This window comes from Varanus komodoensis, unplaced genomic scaffold, assembly GCF_004798865.1.
Source record: "Varanus komodoensis strain SLA01 unplaced genomic scaffold, ASM479886v1 scaffold60, whole genome shotgun sequence".
Classification (NCBI taxonomy): Eukaryota; Metazoa; Chordata; class Lepidosauria; order Squamata; family Varanidae; genus Varanus; species Varanus komodoensis.
Genome location: NW_025336223.1, coordinates 3125331 through 3147259, shown reverse-complemented (window position 1 = coordinate 3147259; position 21929 = coordinate 3125331). Strand labels below are relative to the sequence as shown.

At 45.7% G+C, this 21929-nt stretch overlaps 1 protein-coding gene across 1 annotated transcript in view; it reads right to left on the bottom strand.

Annotated features, from left to right (window-relative positions):
- The window catches only part of CASR (calcium sensing receptor), a 42759-nt gene extending 27189 nt beyond the window's left edge, over positions 1–15570 (bottom strand). The window contains exons 1-3 of the mRNA XM_044449695.1: positions 15386–15570; positions 10868–11174; positions 2889–3770 (exon numbers count right to left, since the gene is read on the bottom strand). Coding sequence (XP_044305630.1) covers positions 2889–3770; positions 10868–11174; positions 15386–15570 — 1374 coding nt within the window. The remainder of the gene's footprint in view (positions 1–2888; positions 3771–10867; positions 11175–15385) is intronic.
- Positions 15571–21929: the final 6359 nt, after the last annotated feature.

The window sequence follows — 21929 nt, the reverse complement described above, 5'->3', positions numbered from 1 at the left end:
CAACTCTACTGTTCTACGTCTATATCTATATTGTACCAGCACAACAGGATGGAGTACTTGTGCCATGCAAACCAGATGAGGGTGGATGGTGCACAAGCTTCAAAAATAAGTCCACAAAATAGTGCAACTGCTTAGGCAGCAATCCTACAGCCTGTACAAAGAGTCGGAGGGGTGAAAGGATAGTCAGCATTCCCAAATCTTAGGGCAGAGGTGGTGCTCCACCCTCGAAGTAGGCAAATCCTGCTAGGAAGAAGGTCTTTTCTGAAGCTGCTCCCCATATTTAGAACGCTCTCCCCAAGGAGATTCGCCTGGTGCCCTCTTTATATTCCTTTTGGCAGCAGGTGAAAACCTACCTTAAAAAAAACATTTTAATAACTGATGCCATGAACCCTTCTGCATTTTAACTGAAGTGGTTTATGGATTTTAGGGGGTTTTAGTTGTATAATTAGTTTTTATAATGGTTTTTAATTGGATTGTGAACCACCTAGAGATGCTATGGAGCAATAGGTGGCATATAAATGTTTTAAATAATAAATAAATAAATAACTGGCGCTCCAGCCCCTGCTCACAAGCTGGTGTGGAAAACACTGAGCTGGCTGTTCCCTGAGGTTGGGCATTTGACTGCAGGGAGGGGAGAAGGGGGCATTTTGGCAAGTGGGCAAGGAAGGCAATTGGACAAGTTATCCCGAGGCCTCTCTTGCTTCCTTCTCCATCCCTCAGACACCCTCAGCTGGGAGGGGGGAAAAGCCCATGCGGAGTGTGAATGCAGAGTTGGAGGATGGGGCCTTGGTGGTGTGATTGCACAAGAGTTTTAGACTTTGGCACAGGGTTGGGGTGAAGCTTTTCCTGAAGAAAGGGGTAGAATTGACACAACTGAAGAGAACTTCACCATGTTGGCTGTGGGTCTTCAAAGAACCAGAAAGACAGCTGATGCAGGGCTGTGCTAGCTAGACGGTATCCTCTGTTTATTTGTCATTTGCCACTGAATAGCTACTCGCAACCACTGCTTATTGCTGGTCTGAAACTGACCAGCCCTTTTCCTGTCCTGTATTTTTTCCTGAATCCCTAGTAAATATTTTGCCAGGCTGTCACCAAAACCCAGACTGTGTGTGGTGGTGTGAAAAGGGGGAGTCTCACAAAGGTGTGCGCCATGTTATTGACTGCATAAATGCTGATTTAATGTCCGGGTTGCACACAACACACCAAACTAAGCCTGTAACCATGCTGTTTTGAAAGGCAGACCCATGACAGAGCACACTGCAGTATCCTGATTGAGAATCCAACAGCAAAGCAGGGCCTGGAAGATTCCCAGAGAGCAAAAAAACCTTTCTTAGAAGTGAAATCCAAACTCAAGCCTGCGGAAAAGCCATCGCTGGCTTAATGGTCTTCCTGATCAAGAGCACTTAGGTCTCATTTGTATTAAGGTCACATCTGATCTGTCACGCCTCCAAGGCCTTCCCCCCTCCCACTTTTTTTTTTACTAATTAGGATCCACATGGCTGCTTTGAAAAGAAGGGCAGCAACACCCCACAAGAGCATTTTAACCAGCTTGGAGTCCATCAGGTTCTCTGCCCCTTCGTATGGAGAGAAGCCTCTTCCGCACCCTCTTGTGTAGCCGCTGCCTCAGGCTCCTGCCTGCCCACCAGCCAGCTGTTTGGAGAGCCATCCTGCGTACCAGCCAGCTGTTTTGCAGGAGCCTTTTTCTGCTGAAACACTGGCAGGCCAGGGGGGCTCCCTAGCAACTTCATGCAGGCTTCCTGCTTGTTAACTAGGGTCTGAAGAAAGTCCCTTTGCTTGCCCATTTCCCAGCAGAATCACCAGGAAGAGAGTGATGCTGAAGATTCCTTCTCTCTTCCACCTCACAGCAACCTTGAATACAAGCTGCCCCACTAAATCGCAGCCAAGTGGAGAAGGATGGCTGCGAGAAGGAAGAGGATTTGAGGATGTCATTAGGACTGGGGGGAGTAGGGGTGTGTGCTTGTGTCTGAATAAGTGCACAGGTGGGTCTGTGGTGGTGGTGCGGGGGGGGGGGGGGAATGCCCCTGGAGATGGAGGCTCCAGGGGGTTGTAAGTGGCCTCCAGAGGCCCCAAAGCTTCCACTCCTGGTTTTACCCTTGCTCCAAATCACCCAAGCACAGTGGGGGTTAACAACACACAGAACAACTGTGTATACATGTCTTTTCCTCCTATGAGCTATGAACAGCTTCAGGTCAGGAAGCATATGGAGGAAGGGACTCTCTCCACCACACACACACACACACACACACACACACACACACACACACACACAATATGGGAGACCTCATCAGGAACATCCCATGTCACATCTAGTTTGGCCTTCAGAGAGAGCTGCATGCTCATACATCACATTCAGCACAGCAGTTTTTATATGAAATGGGCAAGGATGGGGAACCTTTGGCCAGTGGGCCCACTCTGGCCCACCGAGGGTTCCCGCCTGGCCCAGAAAGGTCCTGCAGAGGCTGGAGAAGCCCACCTTCTCTCACAAGCCTCAGCCCCTCAGCCAGAAATAGAGAAAGTAGGCTTTCTGCTCTCAGCTTTTATCCTGGATTGGAAATTACTTCGAAGAACTGACTTAAAATGAGAACTAAAGGATTTGGCTCCCTTTGTTTTAGCCAAGGGAAAATCCTTCTTCCATACCAATATGATCCATGAGATCCAACCTGGAGGCTGCAAGATGGTCTATATGGTGTGAGCTTCTTAATCTAGTGGGGAACGTTCACCCATTCTTGCCCTAGATATACGCTTGTTAAAAGCACTGAAGATCATGTGTGTTTCATCATCAAGCAATCCTGTTCAATTTGCTTGCACTCTGTTGGGCAAAATCATCACACAGACATGTGCTTCAGCAGAAAACAAAAAGAAATTACCTGCCATGCCTCGACCTTCTTGATATCTGCACAGGATCCATTTGCAAACAGCCCTTTCCCAGGAGTACAAGTGTATATATCCTGCAAAGCATGAGCAATTGAGTATACTGCCAGGTACACATTGTAAGATATCCGCAGGTGGGTATAATCCATGTAGGGAGTTTCCACACTGGTGATGTTTTCCTCCCCAGTACATGGGGGACGGAAGGCAGTGGTGCCATTGCCAGCTCTTGTGACTTCTTCATGGCCTTTCTGGAAAGAAGTAGAGCCTGGGTAATTCTTGTTATTATCTGGCAGGTAACAGTTAAAAGTCTCCTCCCAAAACTCTTTGATAAATCCATTGTTAGCCGACTTCTTAGGATGCACCTTCTGCAGAAAGCGTCGAAAGCCATGGATTTGTCCTGCCTTCAAAGCAAATCCAATGGTTCCACCCATGACATGAAAGAACTGGGGCATAGCTATCAGTGAAGAGCTGGCCCATGCTTCACTCGCCAGCCAAATCCGTCCAGTGATGTTCCGCGTCACTATCTCTTTGATGAGGGGTTCCAGGTCTGGGCCACTGGAGAAGACAACAATCACCTTAGCGGTGGAATTCTGGATGACTTTCACCACCTGTTGGATCTGGTCCTCCGGCAAGTACTGGGCGATGAGCTCACTGAAGTCAATGCAGATGTTTCTCTCCTCTGTCTCTTCCCTGAACTTTTCAATTCCTGGTCGCCCATAATTGTCATCTGCCGCAATGGTCCCCACCCAATTCCAGCGGAAGTACTCAACTATGTCAGCCATGGCGGTGGCCTGGTGCTCATCGTTAGGTATGGTACGCAGGAAAGATTTATACTCATTCCTGTTGCTCAGGAGCCGGCTAGATGAAGCATAACTAACCTGTGAGAGGGGAGAGTGAACAAGCAGTAATGCAGTGTTAAGGAAACGCCAGCAAAAACAATTCTGCAATAGTTTCTTTGCTCTTACCCATCTTGTAATTCTCCTCCGATATGAAGGAAATAAATCATTAAACACGATCTTTTTGAAGTCCGATGTTATTATCTTTTGCTTTCCTCTGCAATCACAGAGCTTGAAGAAGCCTTAGAGGTTCTCTGGCCCACCCCCTCGCTCCATGCGTGATGTGCAAAGCCAAGTGGACTGACAGCACTACAGATCCAGTGCCGGCCTCAACATTTCTAGCAAAGGGCAGCTCACCACCTGCCAAAGCAGTGCCCTGAGACTGAGTTGGAAGTGTGAGATAATGGAAGTAAGGATAGAAACACCACATTTCTTCTCTCCTGCTTTCATAAAATATAACCAAGTTCTTCTCTCCTTTCACTCTTGGCAGAAATAGCAAGCGATGAAACCAATACCTTATCAGTTGTAACAGCAGTTATAGTGGTGCTTCTGTGAAAAGCATGTGAGGCCGGACAGACAAATAAAGGAGAGCAGATGTCAGAGGTGTGGAGCATGTGCAACAATCAAGAAGTAGGACACTGAGAGGGCAAATTATAATTACTTTTAGAAGATGAGAGAAACAGATGGCATGGTGTGTGGGCCTACAACTAGGCTGCATCCTGACCTAAAGGTCCTCTGTCCTTTAATGTTTGTAAAGAAGACATGGAGACAAGATGCAAGGAAGGACAGATTGCTGTACCTTTATTAGTTGTGCAGAAGAGGGAAATTCACCAGATGAGGCTTCCTGCCTCCTACACAACATAGCTCACTAGCTGGAATTCCCTTCTCTACGACGCTCTTAAAGATATAGGGGCCCTGCTATATCCTTTGTCACCTTAGGAAAGGGGAAACAAAACAGGAATATGCAGTAAGCAGTTAAAACTTGGGCTCAGAGTACCAGTTGGGTTTAAAGAATGAGATGTGAGTCAAGAAATCCCCTTTATCAACTGTTCTCTTAAGACAAATGTAAATCAGGCAGCAGGATCAGAGCACTGGAAGCTTGTTAGTGGGTAAGCAAAGTGCTAGAGTGGTGAGGGTTCACCCTTCTCCCTGCGCAGTGGTTCCAATCCAAACGGGTCCCCTCAGCTACTAAACATGGGTGAGGGGCTGCCCTGCCTGCTGACAGCAGCTGTCACACTTCTATCCACCGTGCATTCAACTAATGAGAGAAAGGGGGTGATGTATGCACACGAAGTCTTCCTTGTGCAAGGGGACCCCGCTGCTCTCTCCGGTGCTTTTCACAGGAGCTGGTTTCCAGATCCCTCACCTGTCCGACTGCACTCCACTGGACAGTATCCTTTCCAAATGCAGCACCCAAAGCTGGCCAAAGTACTTCTCCTTAAATGCACCCCATTTATGCAACCCCCCCTCCACAAACACACTCTGCTCCATCAGCATGAAGCTCCGATGCCTGACAGAGGGTGCAGAGTACAGTCCAAGAGCTCTTTAGAAGAAAGGCAGGATAACAATGCGGAAAGGCACAAAATTCAGGATGGGATGGCCTGTGGCCAGGCCCTACCCCTAAAACACCAGAGTAGACAAAGCGATGCAGAATGGGGGCGCCCCTGGGCAGTGCAGTGGCAGTGGCTGCAGGGGGCGTCTCACACTGATGTCGGGCCAGCTTGGCTTGTGCAGGCAGCGGCGTTACACCGGATTTAGGAGCATCCTCACCACGTACTGATCCCCAGAGAGGCTGGAGCATCTTAACCACCCATGGTCCAACATACTATGATGGTTTAAATGAAATTATGAAATAACTTTAGGGAAACACACACACAACCAAGATCTGCAACAAAATCTTGCAGCACTAAGTGCTTCTGTTCAGGTTCTCTATCCATTAGGGCTATTTTTTCTCCATTATTTTATATTTTTCTGGGAGGCAGCGGACACATTTTGCCTAATCTCAGTTACCTTAAAATCAGTGATATCTTTAGGAATGTAAACTTTTCTGGGCAGAGGCTTTTTGGGGAGATTTTTTTCAAATGAAAATGGAAAAGATACAAAAAATTGAAAAGCAAGCAATTCTGTTTGTTTTTGTTTCATTGCTCTTTATAGATCTAACATCAGTAACACTGTTGCTTTAAGACAGTTTTCCCCAGCTGATGGCCTCCAGATATTTTGGACACTAGTTCCCACCAACCTTAAGCAGCATGGCCAATAGCCATCACTATTTTTGTGTGGGGAGGAGGGGAATTCAGGTGTCCCAAGGGCCACATTAGTTTTGCAAGCTAGCAGAAATCCAAAATAAACGAGTATGTATTTCAACAGATGTCAAAGTCAGAGCTCCATTGAATACCACTCCATTAGAGTGGTATTTTGAAGATGTTAAACCATTTTTGGAAGAAAGAATACAAATCCGTCCCGAGATGCCAGTAGATGCACGGTCAATAAAAGCCTTAAATAAAATAAAATAAGGAAAGAGAAATTAAAAAGTACCACTGGGATACCTTGGATGGACTGCTTGCAACTGGGTTTGCATTCATTATTGCTTATGTCCTTGTGAAAAAATTGGGGTGCCTTCCCTCTAAAAACTAGCTTTCAAACTTCCGGTGCCAGTACAAAGGGGTGCCCTTAACTTTTCTATTTTCTTGATCACTCAGAAGTGCAGGAATGGATGGAAAAGTTGGGGCAGTGGGTTCTGTCCAGGGAACCCTGAGAATCTAAGTACTAAGGAGAGGGTGTATCTCTTCACCCTCACACAAGCTATAGTTAAACCATGAAATGTGCTGCCAGGGGAAGTGGTCATGACCACCAACTTGGATCACTTTAAAAGGCGATTGAACAGATTCATGAGCGAGAAGGCTGTTTATTTATTTATTTATTAAAACATTTTTATGCCGCCCCATTCGCCGAAGCCTCGGGGCGGCTTACAACAATAAATTAAAATAATTATAATCTTAATCTGTTAGTGGCTACAACTCCTTTAAAAGAGGTGGCCTGGCAGCACCAGTTGCCGCAGAGCCTGGGCAGGTGGAAACTTTGCCCCCATCCTGCTTGAGGGATCCTGTGGGCAGCTGGTTTGCCACTGTGTGTACAGAGTGCTGGACTAGATGGACCTTTGGTCTGATCTGGCGTGGTGTTTGTTATACAACATATAAAGGAAAATATACAGTAAAATCATAATAAAACAAAACCATCACAGACAACACTGAAAAGACTGAAATGCTAGGGAGAGATGAAGAAAAATTAAACTGGCAAGGCCAGAGGCCCACACAGACAAAAAGGCAACAGAAGATCATTCGAGGGTTTCCTGCATCTCTTGTGGCAATGAGTTCCACATTCCGGGTGCTGCCACAGAGCATGGCCCTTCCCTTGCTCTACCTGCTGTGCCTCAGATGGTGGCTGGCCAGCACCTTGGACCAGAAATGAACCAGGACCCAGTGAAGTTTCTACGACAAGGAGCCATCTGCTCCAAAACTCACCTCAGTTAAAACCCTGGCAGATGCTTCTCGGAGGCAGCCATAAATTGTCTTTTCCAGAAGCAGGCTCATCTCACACACCAGCTTGAATTGCACAAAGCACTTGGTCATCGCAGCCACCTGAGACTCCAGGTCAGTGGTACCCAAACCTTTTTGGGCTGCCACCCCCTTTCCTCTTGGGTGACAACCCTACTGCCCCCATGTCTCTCTCTGTATGTGAGATGCCAGGGTTGTCTTACCTTCAGTGAATTAATCAACACTCCTTGCTTGACTGGCCTCTCTCTCTCCCTCTCTCTCTCTCTCTCCCCCTCTCTATGCCCCCCATGCCCCCGGTCCCTCACCCCCATTCTCCCCAGGGCATCAGGAGGGGCACGCTGCTTGCAGGGCTGTGGGTGAGGGGGAAGGCAGGCTGCTGTTTGCCTTTTTGTTCTTTTTGCTTCTTTTGTAGTGATCTATACAGGTAGGAATGGAACTCATCCATAACCAAGGGACTAAGAATGTCCTTAAGTCGAAGTTGTATGTAAGTTGGATCACATGAGTAAGCCAAATGTTTGTCTTAGTATATGTATATATTTTACCTTTCTATGAATATAAAACACTTAAGAAACACTTCATATTCACTAAAACCTCTTAAACACAATGTAGCATTCCCATAATGATAATAATACAGAAATAATAAAGCAACTACAGGTACTGAAGTGAGAGAGAGCGAGAGAGAGAATCTGTATGTATATGGGTATGTGTGTAAGTATACAGTATTGAAAGAAAGAAAGAAAGAAAGAAAGAAAGAAAGAAAGAAAGAAAGAAAGAAAGTTATTCAAAGAGTTTAGAACATTCTTGAGGTAACATTAACTGGTGATGACGGAGGTGGACCCAGTGCTGAAGAGTCAGAGTCTGATTGTGCTGCTTGGGGGAGTGGTTTACCACTGGAGTTGCTTTCTTGAAGAAGGCCTCAATTATAGTTTGTAGTCATGTAGCTCTAGAGACAGAGATTCTCTAGAGATAGTCATGGCTACCTCTAGAGAAAAGCCATGAATCTCTCTAACTAGATATCTCTAGGGAACTACACAGCCACTGATGATGCATTACCAAATGCATCGTGTAGTTCCCTAGAGATATCCACAGCTTTTTACAGATATATTCATATAGGGTTTATGGCAGTCCCTGTGTTTGTAAGTATGGACTGTTCATAACCTGAGAACTACCTATAATCTCCTAATGCCCTCCTGTTGCCCCCTTTTTCCTCACCACCCCATTGGATCTTTTCACTGTCCACAGGAGGGCGGTACTGCCCACTTTATATCCCTGGTCTAGATGAAATGCCATTTTCAGCAACACCTGAGACTGATTTTTCATGGAAAGCGCTTCCTCATCCAAAAGAGGAATCTCAATCCCTAACCTACAGGCCTGCCCAGAGTACTTCTGTCCTATTTGGATTAAATTTTGGTTTGTTCACCCATATCCCACTGGCTCGTTATTACTTCCAATCAACAGTTGGTGAATTATGAAAGAGAGGGGAGATAAAGCTGCATGTTATCAGCTGATGGCAGAAATCTTTCAGATCTTCCATGTTCTCCTCCAGTGGCTCACTTGAATGTAAAAGGTCTGGGGACATGGCTGAACCCTGCAGAAGCCCTGTATAAGTTGGCAACACAGGCAGGGGTTGGGCAGACCATAAATGATGTATAGATGTAAAATGATGAACATATGTGACAAAGCACATGCTTTAACCATGAATGTTACATTTAAAAGAGGTGACCAAGATACTAGGATTTTAATTACTTTTTAACTAATTAAATGTATATCCTGCCTTTCTTCCCAGAATTGCAAAGCAAACTCTATGTCTCTGCCCATTTTATCCTTACAATAACCCTGTAAAGTAGGTTGGCTACAACAGATTTCCCCAATCCCAGCACCCTCCACATGTGATAGTATGTAACTCTGCTCAGCTATGTCTAAAATGAGAATTGTAGTCCAAAATATCTGGCGCGCACCAAGCTGAGGGGAGGCTTGGTTAAAAGGTAGTGAATGGCCCAAGGTTAGCTTCAGGGCTGACTGGGATTTTGAACCCAGGTCATTATTAATGAGGGATATACCTAGGAGAGAATTTTGAAATCCACAAATCCAAGCATTAAATGGTTAAATGAGAGAGAGAGAGAGAGAGAGAGAGAGAGAGAGAGAGAGAGAGCGCGCGCGCGCGCGCGCGCGCGCGCGCTCTGAAATCAAGTTGTGCCCTGCCTACCCTTCTAGGGTAGACCTACTCTTCCAAGGGTTCTATGCTAGGCATTTTTACCAGCGTTGTAATTCCTGACCCACAGGTGTGTCCTGTAATGCTCATCCCAAACCACCCTCCCTGTGCTATTACTGCCGTTATATTCCGGATTTCTTCAGACAAGCTCTGTTGCGACTTTTCGTATGTCCTGCATTTTTCTGAGGTATATATTCGAATGTGTGCTAAGCTTGTGGAACCGTTCTGGGGGAAGGAATAACGGCTCTGCGGGCTGGTGGAGACTGCTGCCGCAGGACGAGGTGCCCTGCAAGGCTTCAACAAAAACAGCAGTAACTCTGAGAAGGAGACGCGCCCCATCAGCCTTCCGCCGCCTCCCCGCCCCCCTCTCCCCGCCCCTGTCACTTCCTTCTCTCTTTGACTTGCCTACGGACTTGCAGCATAAATGCTCCCTTCTAAGGAACAACATGTCTACTCAGAAGTAACGCACATTATCATCAATGGTGTTTCATCTTGGGGAAGTATCCTTTTCTTTCTCCATGAATTTTTGTGCTGGGGCAGGAGGAGCTGTGATTTTTCGCTGCTCTCTTTTTAACTCACCATGAGTTTGCACCTTTGTACTTTTCAGCAGCTAAAGGATAAGACATCCCCCTTGAAAGGGCTGCTTCTCTGTACATGTCCCTTCTCCAGCGCTTCCTACAACTGCATTCATCTGTGATACAGGAACATGGTTCTAATACACAGGTCCTCAAACTATGGCCTGTGGGCTGGATCCAGCCCACCATGCCCATTTATCCAGCCCACCTCAGAGGTTTCAGACTTGCCAACGCATGGGCGTGCGGGTGCACAGCTGGCAGTGGCTTGCTTGTGGGGAGATCGTTTTGGACTCGCTCGGAGAAAATTATCTTTTTGGACTCACTCAGAGAAAATGATCTCCATGCAAGCAAACTGGCGCCTCGCCGTGCATGTGCCGGGCGCTGGCTTGCTTGAGCAGAGATCGTTTTGGACTTGTTCGGAGAAAGCGATCGTTTTGGACAATCTTTTTAGACTCACTCAGAGAAAACGATCTCCACGCAAGCAAGCTGCTGCCTCATCCCGCGCACCCCCCCCCCCCCCCTCACTGCACGCACCTACACACCCCACCCCCTCACCGGCCCACACCCCCCACTGGCACCTTTCAACTGGCCCCCTGTTGAAAAAGTTTGAGGACCCCTGTTCTAATACAGTGAAGGCTGCGTTGTATTCATTAGCACGTGTCCCACCAGTGTTAAATGTGCTTTACCTGTATACTGCAATAGTGCTCTCTAATAAACAGAACGGCCTTTAGTGTCGGTGCCCCTCTACATGCACAAACCCATTTCTAACCACTCGGAAGCATCATGAATAGTTCGTACCTGAGGTATGTAGAAGAGACCCAGAAGATTGGCCACTGCTGTGGAGATCCCAGAGCCGGTTGCTCCCACCACGGCAATTGTGGATGGAATGTGCTCTGAACAATTGCAGAACTCGTCCAGATTCAAGGAGTCTATCTTGTTTTGGGCCACAAAGCTCAGTGTAGCTTCCAAGGCTTTGGAAACTGTGTTGCAGGTGTCAAAAATGCTGTATCCGAGGGTCATGTTGGGAAGAAGCGTTGGGCTGTTATTAATCTCCTCAATGGCAAAGATCATTGCCTGAAGCCATCGGAAACCACGGAAATTATACCTACAAAACAAGACCGAAATTAAAAACAAATACATCTGGCATTGGGATGGGGAAGATATAATAAAAAGGTGCAATCTGAATTAAATAAAGGGGCATGGCCAAAATCCAGGGTGTTTTTTGGGTTTTTGAAAGACACAAGTCTTCTCATTTAAAAGTAGTGAGAACCCAAAATAAAGCCATTATACAGAAAAGAACCATAGTGTAGACTAATGTCCTTTTTGACAATCCCTGAATTTATGTGACTCCAATAATTCTCCTCTACCTTTCAATGGTTTTTGCTATGTTCAAAGTATTTTTCTGGACTACCTCCCTGAAATAGGATGGGGGCACTGTTGGGCTCCATGGAAGATGGATTCCAAAAGAAAGTTGTGCCAGCCAGAGTTCTGAAGCAACTCCAAAATCCAGTAAGAGTTGCTCTATAATATTCTTCAGAGTTTAGCTTTGTCTCCCATGATTTGTAATATCTACACAAAAAATGTTGGGTCAGATCACCCAGAAATGAGCTTCAGTGGTGTGTCATCAGCCTCCTGATCCCTGGACGACGTCCCTAAATGGCTGCTAAATGGGACTCCATGAGAGTGAATAAACCTAAGTTCAATTAGATGAAACAGACACAATGACTCTGTGGACTTGTTGGGTGGAGAAATGATTGTTCTGGATGGGATTGTGCTCTCCTTCAAGTAGATTTATAACTTCTGGTTTGAGCAGTATTTTGGAATCCCCCACATGGAGCTTTTGCTTGCAGTGCCTTTTTGGCATCAGCTGTTTAGTCCAGTAAGCCTTCTACTAGAATGCATAAGCTTCCACCGTCCTTGCCTCACTCATTTCCAGATTAAACAGAGTGCACTCTATCCTTGAAGATGATCTGGCAACTTGCTTGTCTTTTGACTGGGATATTGTACCTGTTTTTCCACAAGTACCCTGCCTACCAATACGTTGTGCGGTGTGCATGCGTGCGTGCAATTCAAGGCATGCATCTTTATCTGCAAAATCTTCCAAGAATCTCAGGGAACATTTCTTCCTCTAGCTCTCTGTCATGCCTTGAGATCTGCCAAAGATGTTTTACTCAGGGGCTCACTGTGGAGTGATACAAGACTGTCATTCACTGGCAGCTGGACCTTCTCAACAGTTAATTCAACAATTGACTGCCCTTCTCTATAAATGCCCCTATATTACTGGACATTTTTCAAGGGGTAATAGAAGATTTCCTTTTTGCCTAGGGGTTGGGGATTCTGCTTGAGAAACTGCTCGCTGACTGATCCTAATGTGTTTTATTACATGATTTTTCCATTTTAGTTGTTTTACTATTACGCTTTTATCTTGAAAATCACTCTGTAAAGTAATTTTGAAAAGCTGCACAGCCCTACCATGAAATGAATAAACCTAATTCAATTCCCCTGCTTTCAGCAACTGCCTCGAAATGCTTACATTAAGTACACAAGCACAGCATTGCAGATACACCAGGATTCACAGAGCTGCCAGCTCTGCAGACTGGAACCCACCCGCTGCCCCAGCCTATGGAGGCTAGTGGGTCGGACAGGCAATTCCAAACTGGAGAGTCAGGTAGCAGCCCAGGAACTTCCTGCCCTGGAAAGCCCAGAGATACCCGAAGGCCAGTAAACAGAGGAGTTCTCGTGGCCATGGATTGCCCCACTCCAGGGAGCTCATCACTGGTGAGCTCACCAGGTTTGCCCTCTGCACCCTGGAGAACCTGTGCGGTGGGGAGCCCCTCTGCTCCACCCCACCATAAGTGTCAGTCCTTGGCCTCGAGCACCAGGCAGGTACAAAGGCGACAGTCTCCCTCACGGCTTACGTCCCAGGGACCGCTATTCACAGGCATACGGACCCTGATCCTGCTGATGCAAAGGCAGACTCGAGCTTGCCACCAAATGACTACTGGCAGGTAGATGTAACCAAGCACAGCTTTCCAATGAATATATTTGTATACCTGGGTCTTGTTACATCCACATTTTAGGCACCCACTTAATATACCTCTTGTAGATGTGTACAACATAAAGGTGCAGTTTGCTTAAGCAGCCCCAAGTGAAAGCCTTGCTCACAGGTAGCACCAGAGTAGAAACTGCAGCCCTCTATCAGCAGAAGGTGTGCAGGAAGATGCAACTCTGTTGAGAGCCGTGCTTCTCCCTCCCAGCTGTAATAGTCTCACCAGCACTTCTCTGCCAAAAATCTTTATTTTGCATGCAATTCTCTGAGCATACACAAAGTGAAATGTTGAACCCACTCTGGAATTCTTCACCCACAGCTTTCCTTATGAATCCTTCTGCATCTGTCCTGTGGGGAGGAGTGTTGTGGAACTGGGCATGCCTGCACGCCCCCCTCAGGGACCCCAGTCGGGCCACCCTACGACTGTGACGACAGGCAGCTGGGTCCAACCTCCCAGGAGGAGGGAGTTCCCCATCCGATAGTCTTCCCATCTCAAAATCTCCCCCCCCCCCCAGGACATTGTTGCTCTTCCCTGTTCCCATGGATGGGTTTATTGGTCCCCTCGACTGCCCCTGCACTAATCTCCCCCATAGTAGGCACAGGCGGTTGCACAGGGCCTCGGACTACAGCTGGAACTGGGTCCATTTCAGCAATCATCTCGTTAGCAGAGTCTGAGCTGTCAGTCCCACCAGAAGAGGCAGCCTCCCTCGCACACATCTCATTCTCGAATTCTGAGCTGTCAGTCCCGACAAAACAGTTAGCCTCTCATGTGCACCAGTGAGACTCGCCAGAACACATACACACAGCAAACTCTAGTGGACTGACGACTGAAAAACAATACAGGAAGCAACAAAGAACACACGGAAAACTCCTGGAGATGGATCAGAACATACAGATACTGAAAAAAGGCCTGCAGAGGAACCCTTGCTTTTTGCCCTTAATGGGAATGGGACAGTGTGTTGTAGACCAGGAGCAGGCTACCTGCTGGGGGAAAGGGTCACAGCTGCAAGGGCCCGTGTCTTTCAGGGCCACAGGGGTGGACAAAGCCGCTGCTGAGTGCTGCAGGACGCAGACACACCCACCCACCCCCTCAGGTGCTTAACTGCAAAGGAAAAGACAGTTCACACACTGCAGGTTTGGGCATTACAAAGAATTGCTGGCAGTTTTCTTGTACTGGCTAGTGCTTATATTAGAGCTAATGGCCACCTTAGCCAGTTCCCCATTCTGGAGGACAATCAGGGCTTGGCCAGAATCTCTCGCTAAGGAAAATCCTCAAGAGCCATCAGAAATCCATTCAGATACATGAAGTAGGACAGGGCTGGGGAAGCAGATCTTTTTTATTCGTTTCCATGCCCTGCAGGATCCTCCAATGTCCGAAACTCTAAACTTCACCAGGTAGTGATCCGTCCTGTAGAAAATTCCTGCAGGGCAGCAGCATCCCACACAGCACAGAAAGCTAGGTCTGGTGCGTGCCCTGCTGAGTGGAGCCAGATACCAACTGTCTAGACCCATGGATGCCGTGAAGGGGTGGTCCTGGTGCAGATGCTGAAGTCCCCCAGCACTTCCTCACTGCCCGTAAGGCTACGCTGGCTAGCTCAGGAAAGGAGAACATTGAGTGGCAAGATGCACAATGTACCAACAGAATCCCAGTTCTGCCTTGAGCACCCCTACAGATGCTCACATGCGAAAGTGGAAGAATGTAGGGCACCTGTGCCAAATCATAGCAGGCTACCACAATTCTGCCTGCCCCCAGGACTTGCTTGCTGCTGAAGGAAGAACCCAGGTGAGTAAAGCGAGGAAGTACTGACCCCGCCCGACCTCTGCGGCAGCTCTCCCCAGTTGCACCTCCTTTCCTCCAGCTGCCACCACGCTGCCGCACTCCAGCCCAATGCCACCGTGCCACCTCTGCGTCTCTACCACACCCCACCATGGCTCCATCCCCAGCCCCCTACCAGGGGCTCTGCAGCTAAGCCCGAGCATCCTGTCAAAGTGAGCAAAGGAGGCCGCCTCATTGAGGAGCAGCACTGGCCCAAAAATGCAAGTGGGTCGCAGGATATTGCTTGTACGACAGCAGGAGAGCAGGCAGCGGAGCTCTCCAGAGCACAGGGAGGGTGAGGCTAGTAAGGCAGGGGGACCCTCCTGGCCAATGGGGAGGCGAACAACCTACAGTTCGTAACCCATGAAAAACCCATGACTTGTTCTGGTTAACAAAACAGGTACTGAGTTTTGGATATGAGTGGATGTTACACATTTTTACTTGGACTTACCTTATGCACTCAACAGATTCTGGCCTAGATTTCAAATCCTGGTGTTTGGCAGCCACTCCAAAATGAATGGGGAACAGACCTCCGAGAATAATGTCTCCTTTCTTCTGTGCCCTTTGATTAGGTCCATAGGCAGAGGTATTCCAAGTAAATGCAAAGAGGAGCAAACAGAAACTATAAAAAGTCATCGTTCCTCCTTTTAGCAAAGGGATTATGTAACAAAGTTCAAGAAGAATATGTAAGAAAAGTAGGCCTAATAAGCTTTGGCAGGCCTTTCCTCTCCTGAACACCGCATGCTGTGGCTTTGGTGGGCACGTCTGATGTAGAGGAAGCCACAAGACCGTAGCCGCAGCTCGGGTGTCTCTTCAGCAGTGTTCTCCATTGTAACTTCCCTAATACAGCAGTTCTTGCTTCTTCAGGACCACCAGTGTGTTAAATGGAGCCCATCTTTAAGATCTCCTAAAACAAAATGGAGATGTAAAAACGTTACATTACTGGCTTAAATAAATAAATCTGAGCTATCCATAGAGTAAGTTTCCCCCACCCCCGGTCCCCACCAGTCACTCCAATTCCAGGATACACTACAAAACTTTCAAATTTACCCTATACTTTCTTTCCTCTTAGTATGAACCTGGGAAATTCTAGGCTAAGGCTCAGTATATTGGTCAAGAGTAACACATCCACAGTCAGGTTCCTCACCATGCAGTTCACAACTCACATCTCTAATCTCAGAGTTCTTGATGGTTTAGCTATTCTGCATCTTTTATATGTTCCACTTTAGTAGAAGACAACTTGGGAAGATCTCATATTAAAACAGCAAAAAGAACCAATACAATTAAAGGAATATTAATATTAATTAAAATATTAAGAGCAAACAGGACAAACCTGTTCTGTGCTGATCCTTTCCCTCTTTCCCTTCTGCTTCTCAAACTCAGGAAGAATCCTTGGAAGTGCAACTTAATTATAGGTAATTAGAGATTACAGAACAGTATGAACTCTAAATAGCCTTCTACCAAAGTTGAGGAGGAAGTTGTCCAAGCTGCAAACTATTCCTCTGTTCCTCCTTTTCAGTACAGTTCTGAATCCACCCTCAGGTTGTTTCTTGCTGCCTGAGTGCTAGATGGTTTATCCCTCTCTAAGGAAGTGAGGACCCTCTCTGTGGTGGCCCCCAAATTGTGGAATGATCTCTCCACTGAGGTCTGTCTTTGAAATAAATATAAAAACAAATAAACCATGACTATGTACAGCTTTCTCTGTAGAAAGCTGTCTTTCAGGACTCATTCTCCAAAATATCCCTGAGGTGTAGGCCATCAATGTTATGATTTTTCTTTAAATTAGGAACTGAGGCTGAGAGGAAGGAGCCAAGGCATGCTACTAATCTGTGGCCATCAGGCCAAGGCATAGGCATGATCAGTTTCTCAGCTTGCATTGCTACACAGCCCACAGCCAAAGCTTTCTGGACAGTTTACAACAAAAATAAGACAGTAATAAGAATTATTCTATTTTAGCTCTGTTCCTGGCTGAGCTTTGGAATCAAAGAAAATTGAAACAAGTAGATCCTCACAAACCAAGTGCTGCTCCAGAGGACTCTATTTCTTTAAACATATTTTTATCCTGCCTCTTGCCCTTCAATGGGGCTTACTCAAAAATTCAGCAGCAGAAACAATTATTTCTCCCCATCACAGAAAAAGCTTTCATCATGGACTTTTTCTCCTTCTGGCCACTAACTCCCATAAGATGACTTGCAACTTTTTAAAACCAAAAAATAAAAATAAAAACCCAAAAGCTAATTGAGGGTGTGATGTTTGATTTATTAGCTATCTACTAAATTGTCCTGTAATTGCACTGAGAGCACACAAACTGGTCTCTTTCCAGGAAATTGAATGCTGTCTCGGGCTGGGCACATTTCCTCCCAGGCTGAAATGCCAATTAAGAGGCAGTAATTAGACAGAGATGGCCATGCATGTGCCAGAGAGCTAATTTCCCTCAGTCCGGGGTTTGTGACAGAAACACCCTGGTGGACCACAGTCAGACAGGCAGTGCTGTCCCATGGCTCCTTGTCAGTCACAAAACGGGGCCTTCACAAATGGCTGCTTGCACAATTCCCATCTAGCAGAAAATGGTTATTCAGCGGCTGAAAATGACTTGTAGAAAACACCTAGTGCATCTATTAAAAACGCAATAACTAAAGAAACAATCAAATCTAAACAAAGGACTCACATACAGTGGGAAGGTTTACCTGTCATGCTGAGACACCTTGAGAATAAGCTACAGTGGATCAGGCTCACTGTGGCTTGTTCTCTGCTCCTTCCTCCAGACAGTATCCCTGCTTTCTTCATAGCAGAATCCAGCTTTGCGCTGCCCCCAGTTCAAATTGCTACCACTTTTCCTTTGCCACTGCTGCTTTTTGTGTGGAACTTCTTTTTTCTTTTGCAGCTGCGGCTATATTTTTTCCTTTTGTTCCCAGAAAAGCACACAATTGTGTCTGTGGTGTAGTATTATGATGGTTAGTGGTTAAAGTGTTGGAGAAAAAATGTTGGGAACCTGGGATAGCTGAGTTCCAGTTCCCACTTATCCATAAAACTCACTGGGTAACTTTGGACCACTAACAGACCCTCAGCCCAACCTACCTTGTAAGATAAAAAGGAGAGGAATGTTGTGTAACCTGCCTAGGGTCCCTTGAAGGAAAAAAATGAAAGATAAATGAAACAAATATGGGTGCAAGAGGACACTTATGGCTGCCTGATAAGCCTACCTCCAAAAAGCAGCTAGGGGTGTTAATACCTCCTTTATCTGAGAGAGCAAGGGACTTGGGGAAGTATTGAAAAGGTGGAGGACAGACTTCCAGGGGAATGGTGACTGGGAAGCAGTTTGATGCCACTTCTTTCCTTATCTCCTTAAGGAAGGTAATAAATTGCCTCCTGAGGTCATTCTGGATTGCTAATTGACAGGTGGGCATGAAGACTTTACTGCTCTGATAACAATGAGATGGTGAGATAAAGATAAACTGAAATGAGTTCAGAATGTGCCCTCCCTCCACATATGCTTTCTCTTCCGTCCAATTAGGAAGAGTAAAATCTTGGCTGAAAGATGAAGGGGAAAAGATACAGTGGTTTATTTATCATCAATTGATTTCAAGACTGAAGGGAGAAATGCAACCAGGAGAAGGCATCTTAAGAGATCTGACAGATTTTGAAAAGTTGATTATACAGCAGAATGATCATCTATTAGGAAGACTTTACAAACTGTTATTGCACTACAATACTGAGAGCCACCAAGATAAGAAACACATGACAATCTGGAAACAGAATTTTGGTGAAGAAATATCACCTGGGCAGTGGGAAGCTCTCTGGAAGAAAGATATCAGATTCACTGCTAGTCAAGTATTAAGAGAAAATTGGTATAAGATGTTTTATCAGTGGTACACTACTCCAAAAGATATTGGAAAATAGATGAGAATTAGAATGGAAAATGTTGGAAATGTAACAGGATGGATGGAACATTCTATCTTATGTGGTGGACTTGTGAAATATCGCAAAATTTTTCATGCAGAAAATCTTTAAAATTAAGTTTCCTATGAGTCCCAAGAAAATGCTTTTGAATATCATGCCAGAGACCCTTTTAAAAAACATGTCAGAGTTATTTAAGTATATAACAATGGCAGCAAGAATCAAAATAGCTTCTAAATGGAAACCACCAGAGCCCCCCAACCATTGAAGAATGGAGAAATAGATTAGCAGTATATGTGGTGATGGCAAAGCTAACTAAGTATATAAATAAAAAGACTGTTAGAAGAATTTAATGACAAGTGGAAATTTTATTGCGCTTAGCATGGCAAATGGAAATTTTATTGTGCTTAGCACTGTGCTTAGCATGACAAATGGAAGTTCAGGGGAGTTTGAAAAAGAAAAAGGAAAGCAGTAGAATTTAGATTAGAAATTAGATTAGATTAGAAAACCTGTTGTATAGAATAATGATTTCTTTTTTGTAAACTTTCATAGAGCATGGGATGATAGGAAGTCAGTTTTGGGGGTTTCAATACATGGGCTGCATTTGTTTAAAATCCCCTTTGCAACGTTGTCCATTTTGTTCACTTTAGTCTGTTCGGTTTATATTAGGTTTTTTTCCTATTCCACATTTTCTTCTATGTATTTGTATATGTTAAGAAAATAAAATTAATAAAAAGAAAAGAAAAGAAAAGGTGGAGGACAGTTCGATACGGAAACACGAGAGGAATACATTGTCCCCACCCCACACATTCGTTCATTTTCGATTCTGCCCAATAGCTGACACTTTCTGGGCTCCATTCCCAATGCACCTTTCTTTGCCACTTAGAGGCAACAATGATGGACAAGCTGCCACTTGCAACTCTTCAGTGTAACTTGCCCCAAAACACCTTAGGTAGTGAGTCTGGTTGACAAAGGCTGTTACTTCCAAACAGCTTCTCTCTTTTCATAGACATAAGTTTCCCACCTCTAGTATGCATGATGATATCAGAACCCACATGTGCATCATAGTACGGAAGGTGACATGGTGGCGCGTTGATGCGCCCTTCAACAATCTTTGGGGCTCAGCAAATGTTCAGCCCCCACCCACTGTTAATGCCACCTGTCATGTTCCATCAGGAAATCCATAATTCACTCTGGGCAACGGCTCAGGCGAGGAGATTTGATGTACTTAAGATGGCTGGGTCATACCTGTAACTAGGACTATGTTTCAGGACCTTGGCCAGCAATCCTGAAACTGGAGAACTAATAAATTGGTCCTGCAGTGTATGGGAGCAACTAGCTGGCATTTCTGGTCAGGCCAAGAGAGTATCTCTGCAAACTCTACCCGTTTGGATGCTTGCATCTGGCTGTGTAAAGGCCAGCAGCCTTTTCCTGCAGGAGGTGGCTGCTCCTTGGTAATGAAGGGTGGGGAAATGGGGAGTCAGTTGGGGATTATTCCCCAGGGTCTCCATGTCCCCTTGACTGTAGGACAAAAAGCTGCTGAGGCTGGGAAACACACAGTAGCAGAGACAGAGGTACTAAGTGGCAATTAACTAGTGTGGAACAGTTTCTTCACACAGTCAGAAAGTCATTTGGATTCCCAGCACTGCTTCTTTCGTCTTTCTTTTCTACAGCACACGGAGCCAGCACTAATTTTCCCTCTGAAGCCAGGCGATTAAGCATGCATTGGTGAGGCAGGACAGAGACACGGCCCCATGCAGACAAACCCACAGCTGTGAGACAAACCGAGGGCATGTCTGAAAGCTGAAGCGGGCAGCATGGTGCCTGCAATAGCCCTAACTGCAGCCAGGAACAATCACTGCTGACCAGGGTTCATACTTGTTTTACCTGGCAAACCCACTAATGGAAAGCAATGGCATCGCCTCTGCTTAATGCACATTATCTGTTTGAAATAAGTTGGACTGGTTGCTGTTGTTTTTCAAAAAAGCGTGACATCCCATGTTGGTCCTGTTAGGAGCGGACTTACATTAGACTAACATGGGGTGCGATGCAAAATATCTTCTACATTTTCTCTCGGTGAAGGTGATCTTTCTGCACAAGCTGGAATGCGCAAACACTGAGGGTCACCCTTCAATGAGCATCAGCCAGCTCACTGCCCTGCCAAGTCCACAGCAACACACGTTCCATCTCCGGGACGACGGTGTGACTTTTCGAGGTTCTATGCCTCATTTAGTCCTGGTAATGGCCTAATTGTGTTGGAAAAATGCAGGGGCAGGACTGTGATTAAAAACTAGCTTTGTGGTGCTTATTTAAACCATTGGAAAGAAAGAAAGAGAAAAAAGAAAGAACGAGAGAGAGAATCTATTTTGAACAAACATTTAATCACACATCTTTCATTTTAATGAAGGCTGATGCTACTGATTAATGCAAATAGGGGTAGTATGAAACATACACATTTTCCCTGCAAAGTTTCAGACATGATCGACTTCCTTCCTTTTTTTCACTCTACCCCCATGCCATTCTCAGTCCAAAGACATTGCGTTCAAATTCTCTGAATGCACTTTGCCTACTGCAGAGTTAATAGATGATTTCACCTGGTGAGGGGGAAAGTGACACAGGCAAATTCAAGTGACGAGCACTGTTATTTGGTCAAACCATCTGACCAGCCACTGCTTTACACTTTTCACACTTCATATTCTTTAAAAGCTGGATCCACTCACTGGGTCAAGTGAGAAATCCACTGCCTTCTGGTTCTTCTCCTCTCCCAGCTGGTCCAATATTATACATACTTACCAGAAAGCAAGTTCCATTGAAATCAATGGGACTTGCTTTTTACTGGACATGTGCAAGACTGCATGATAGTGTATTAGACTGCTTGTTTCCCTCTTCCCTCTTCCACTTTTCTTTTGTGTCCTGTCCAGTGGATTGTAAGCCTGCAGGCATGCACTATCTTGCCCACTACTGATCTTATGCAAGCTGTTCTTGCAGCCATTTTGGCTGAAAAGCAACATAAAAATGCTTAAAATAAACAAGTAGTGGTTAATAGGACGAAATACAACATCGTGCAAGTGGAGATTTGCTCACATGACAGGACTTTC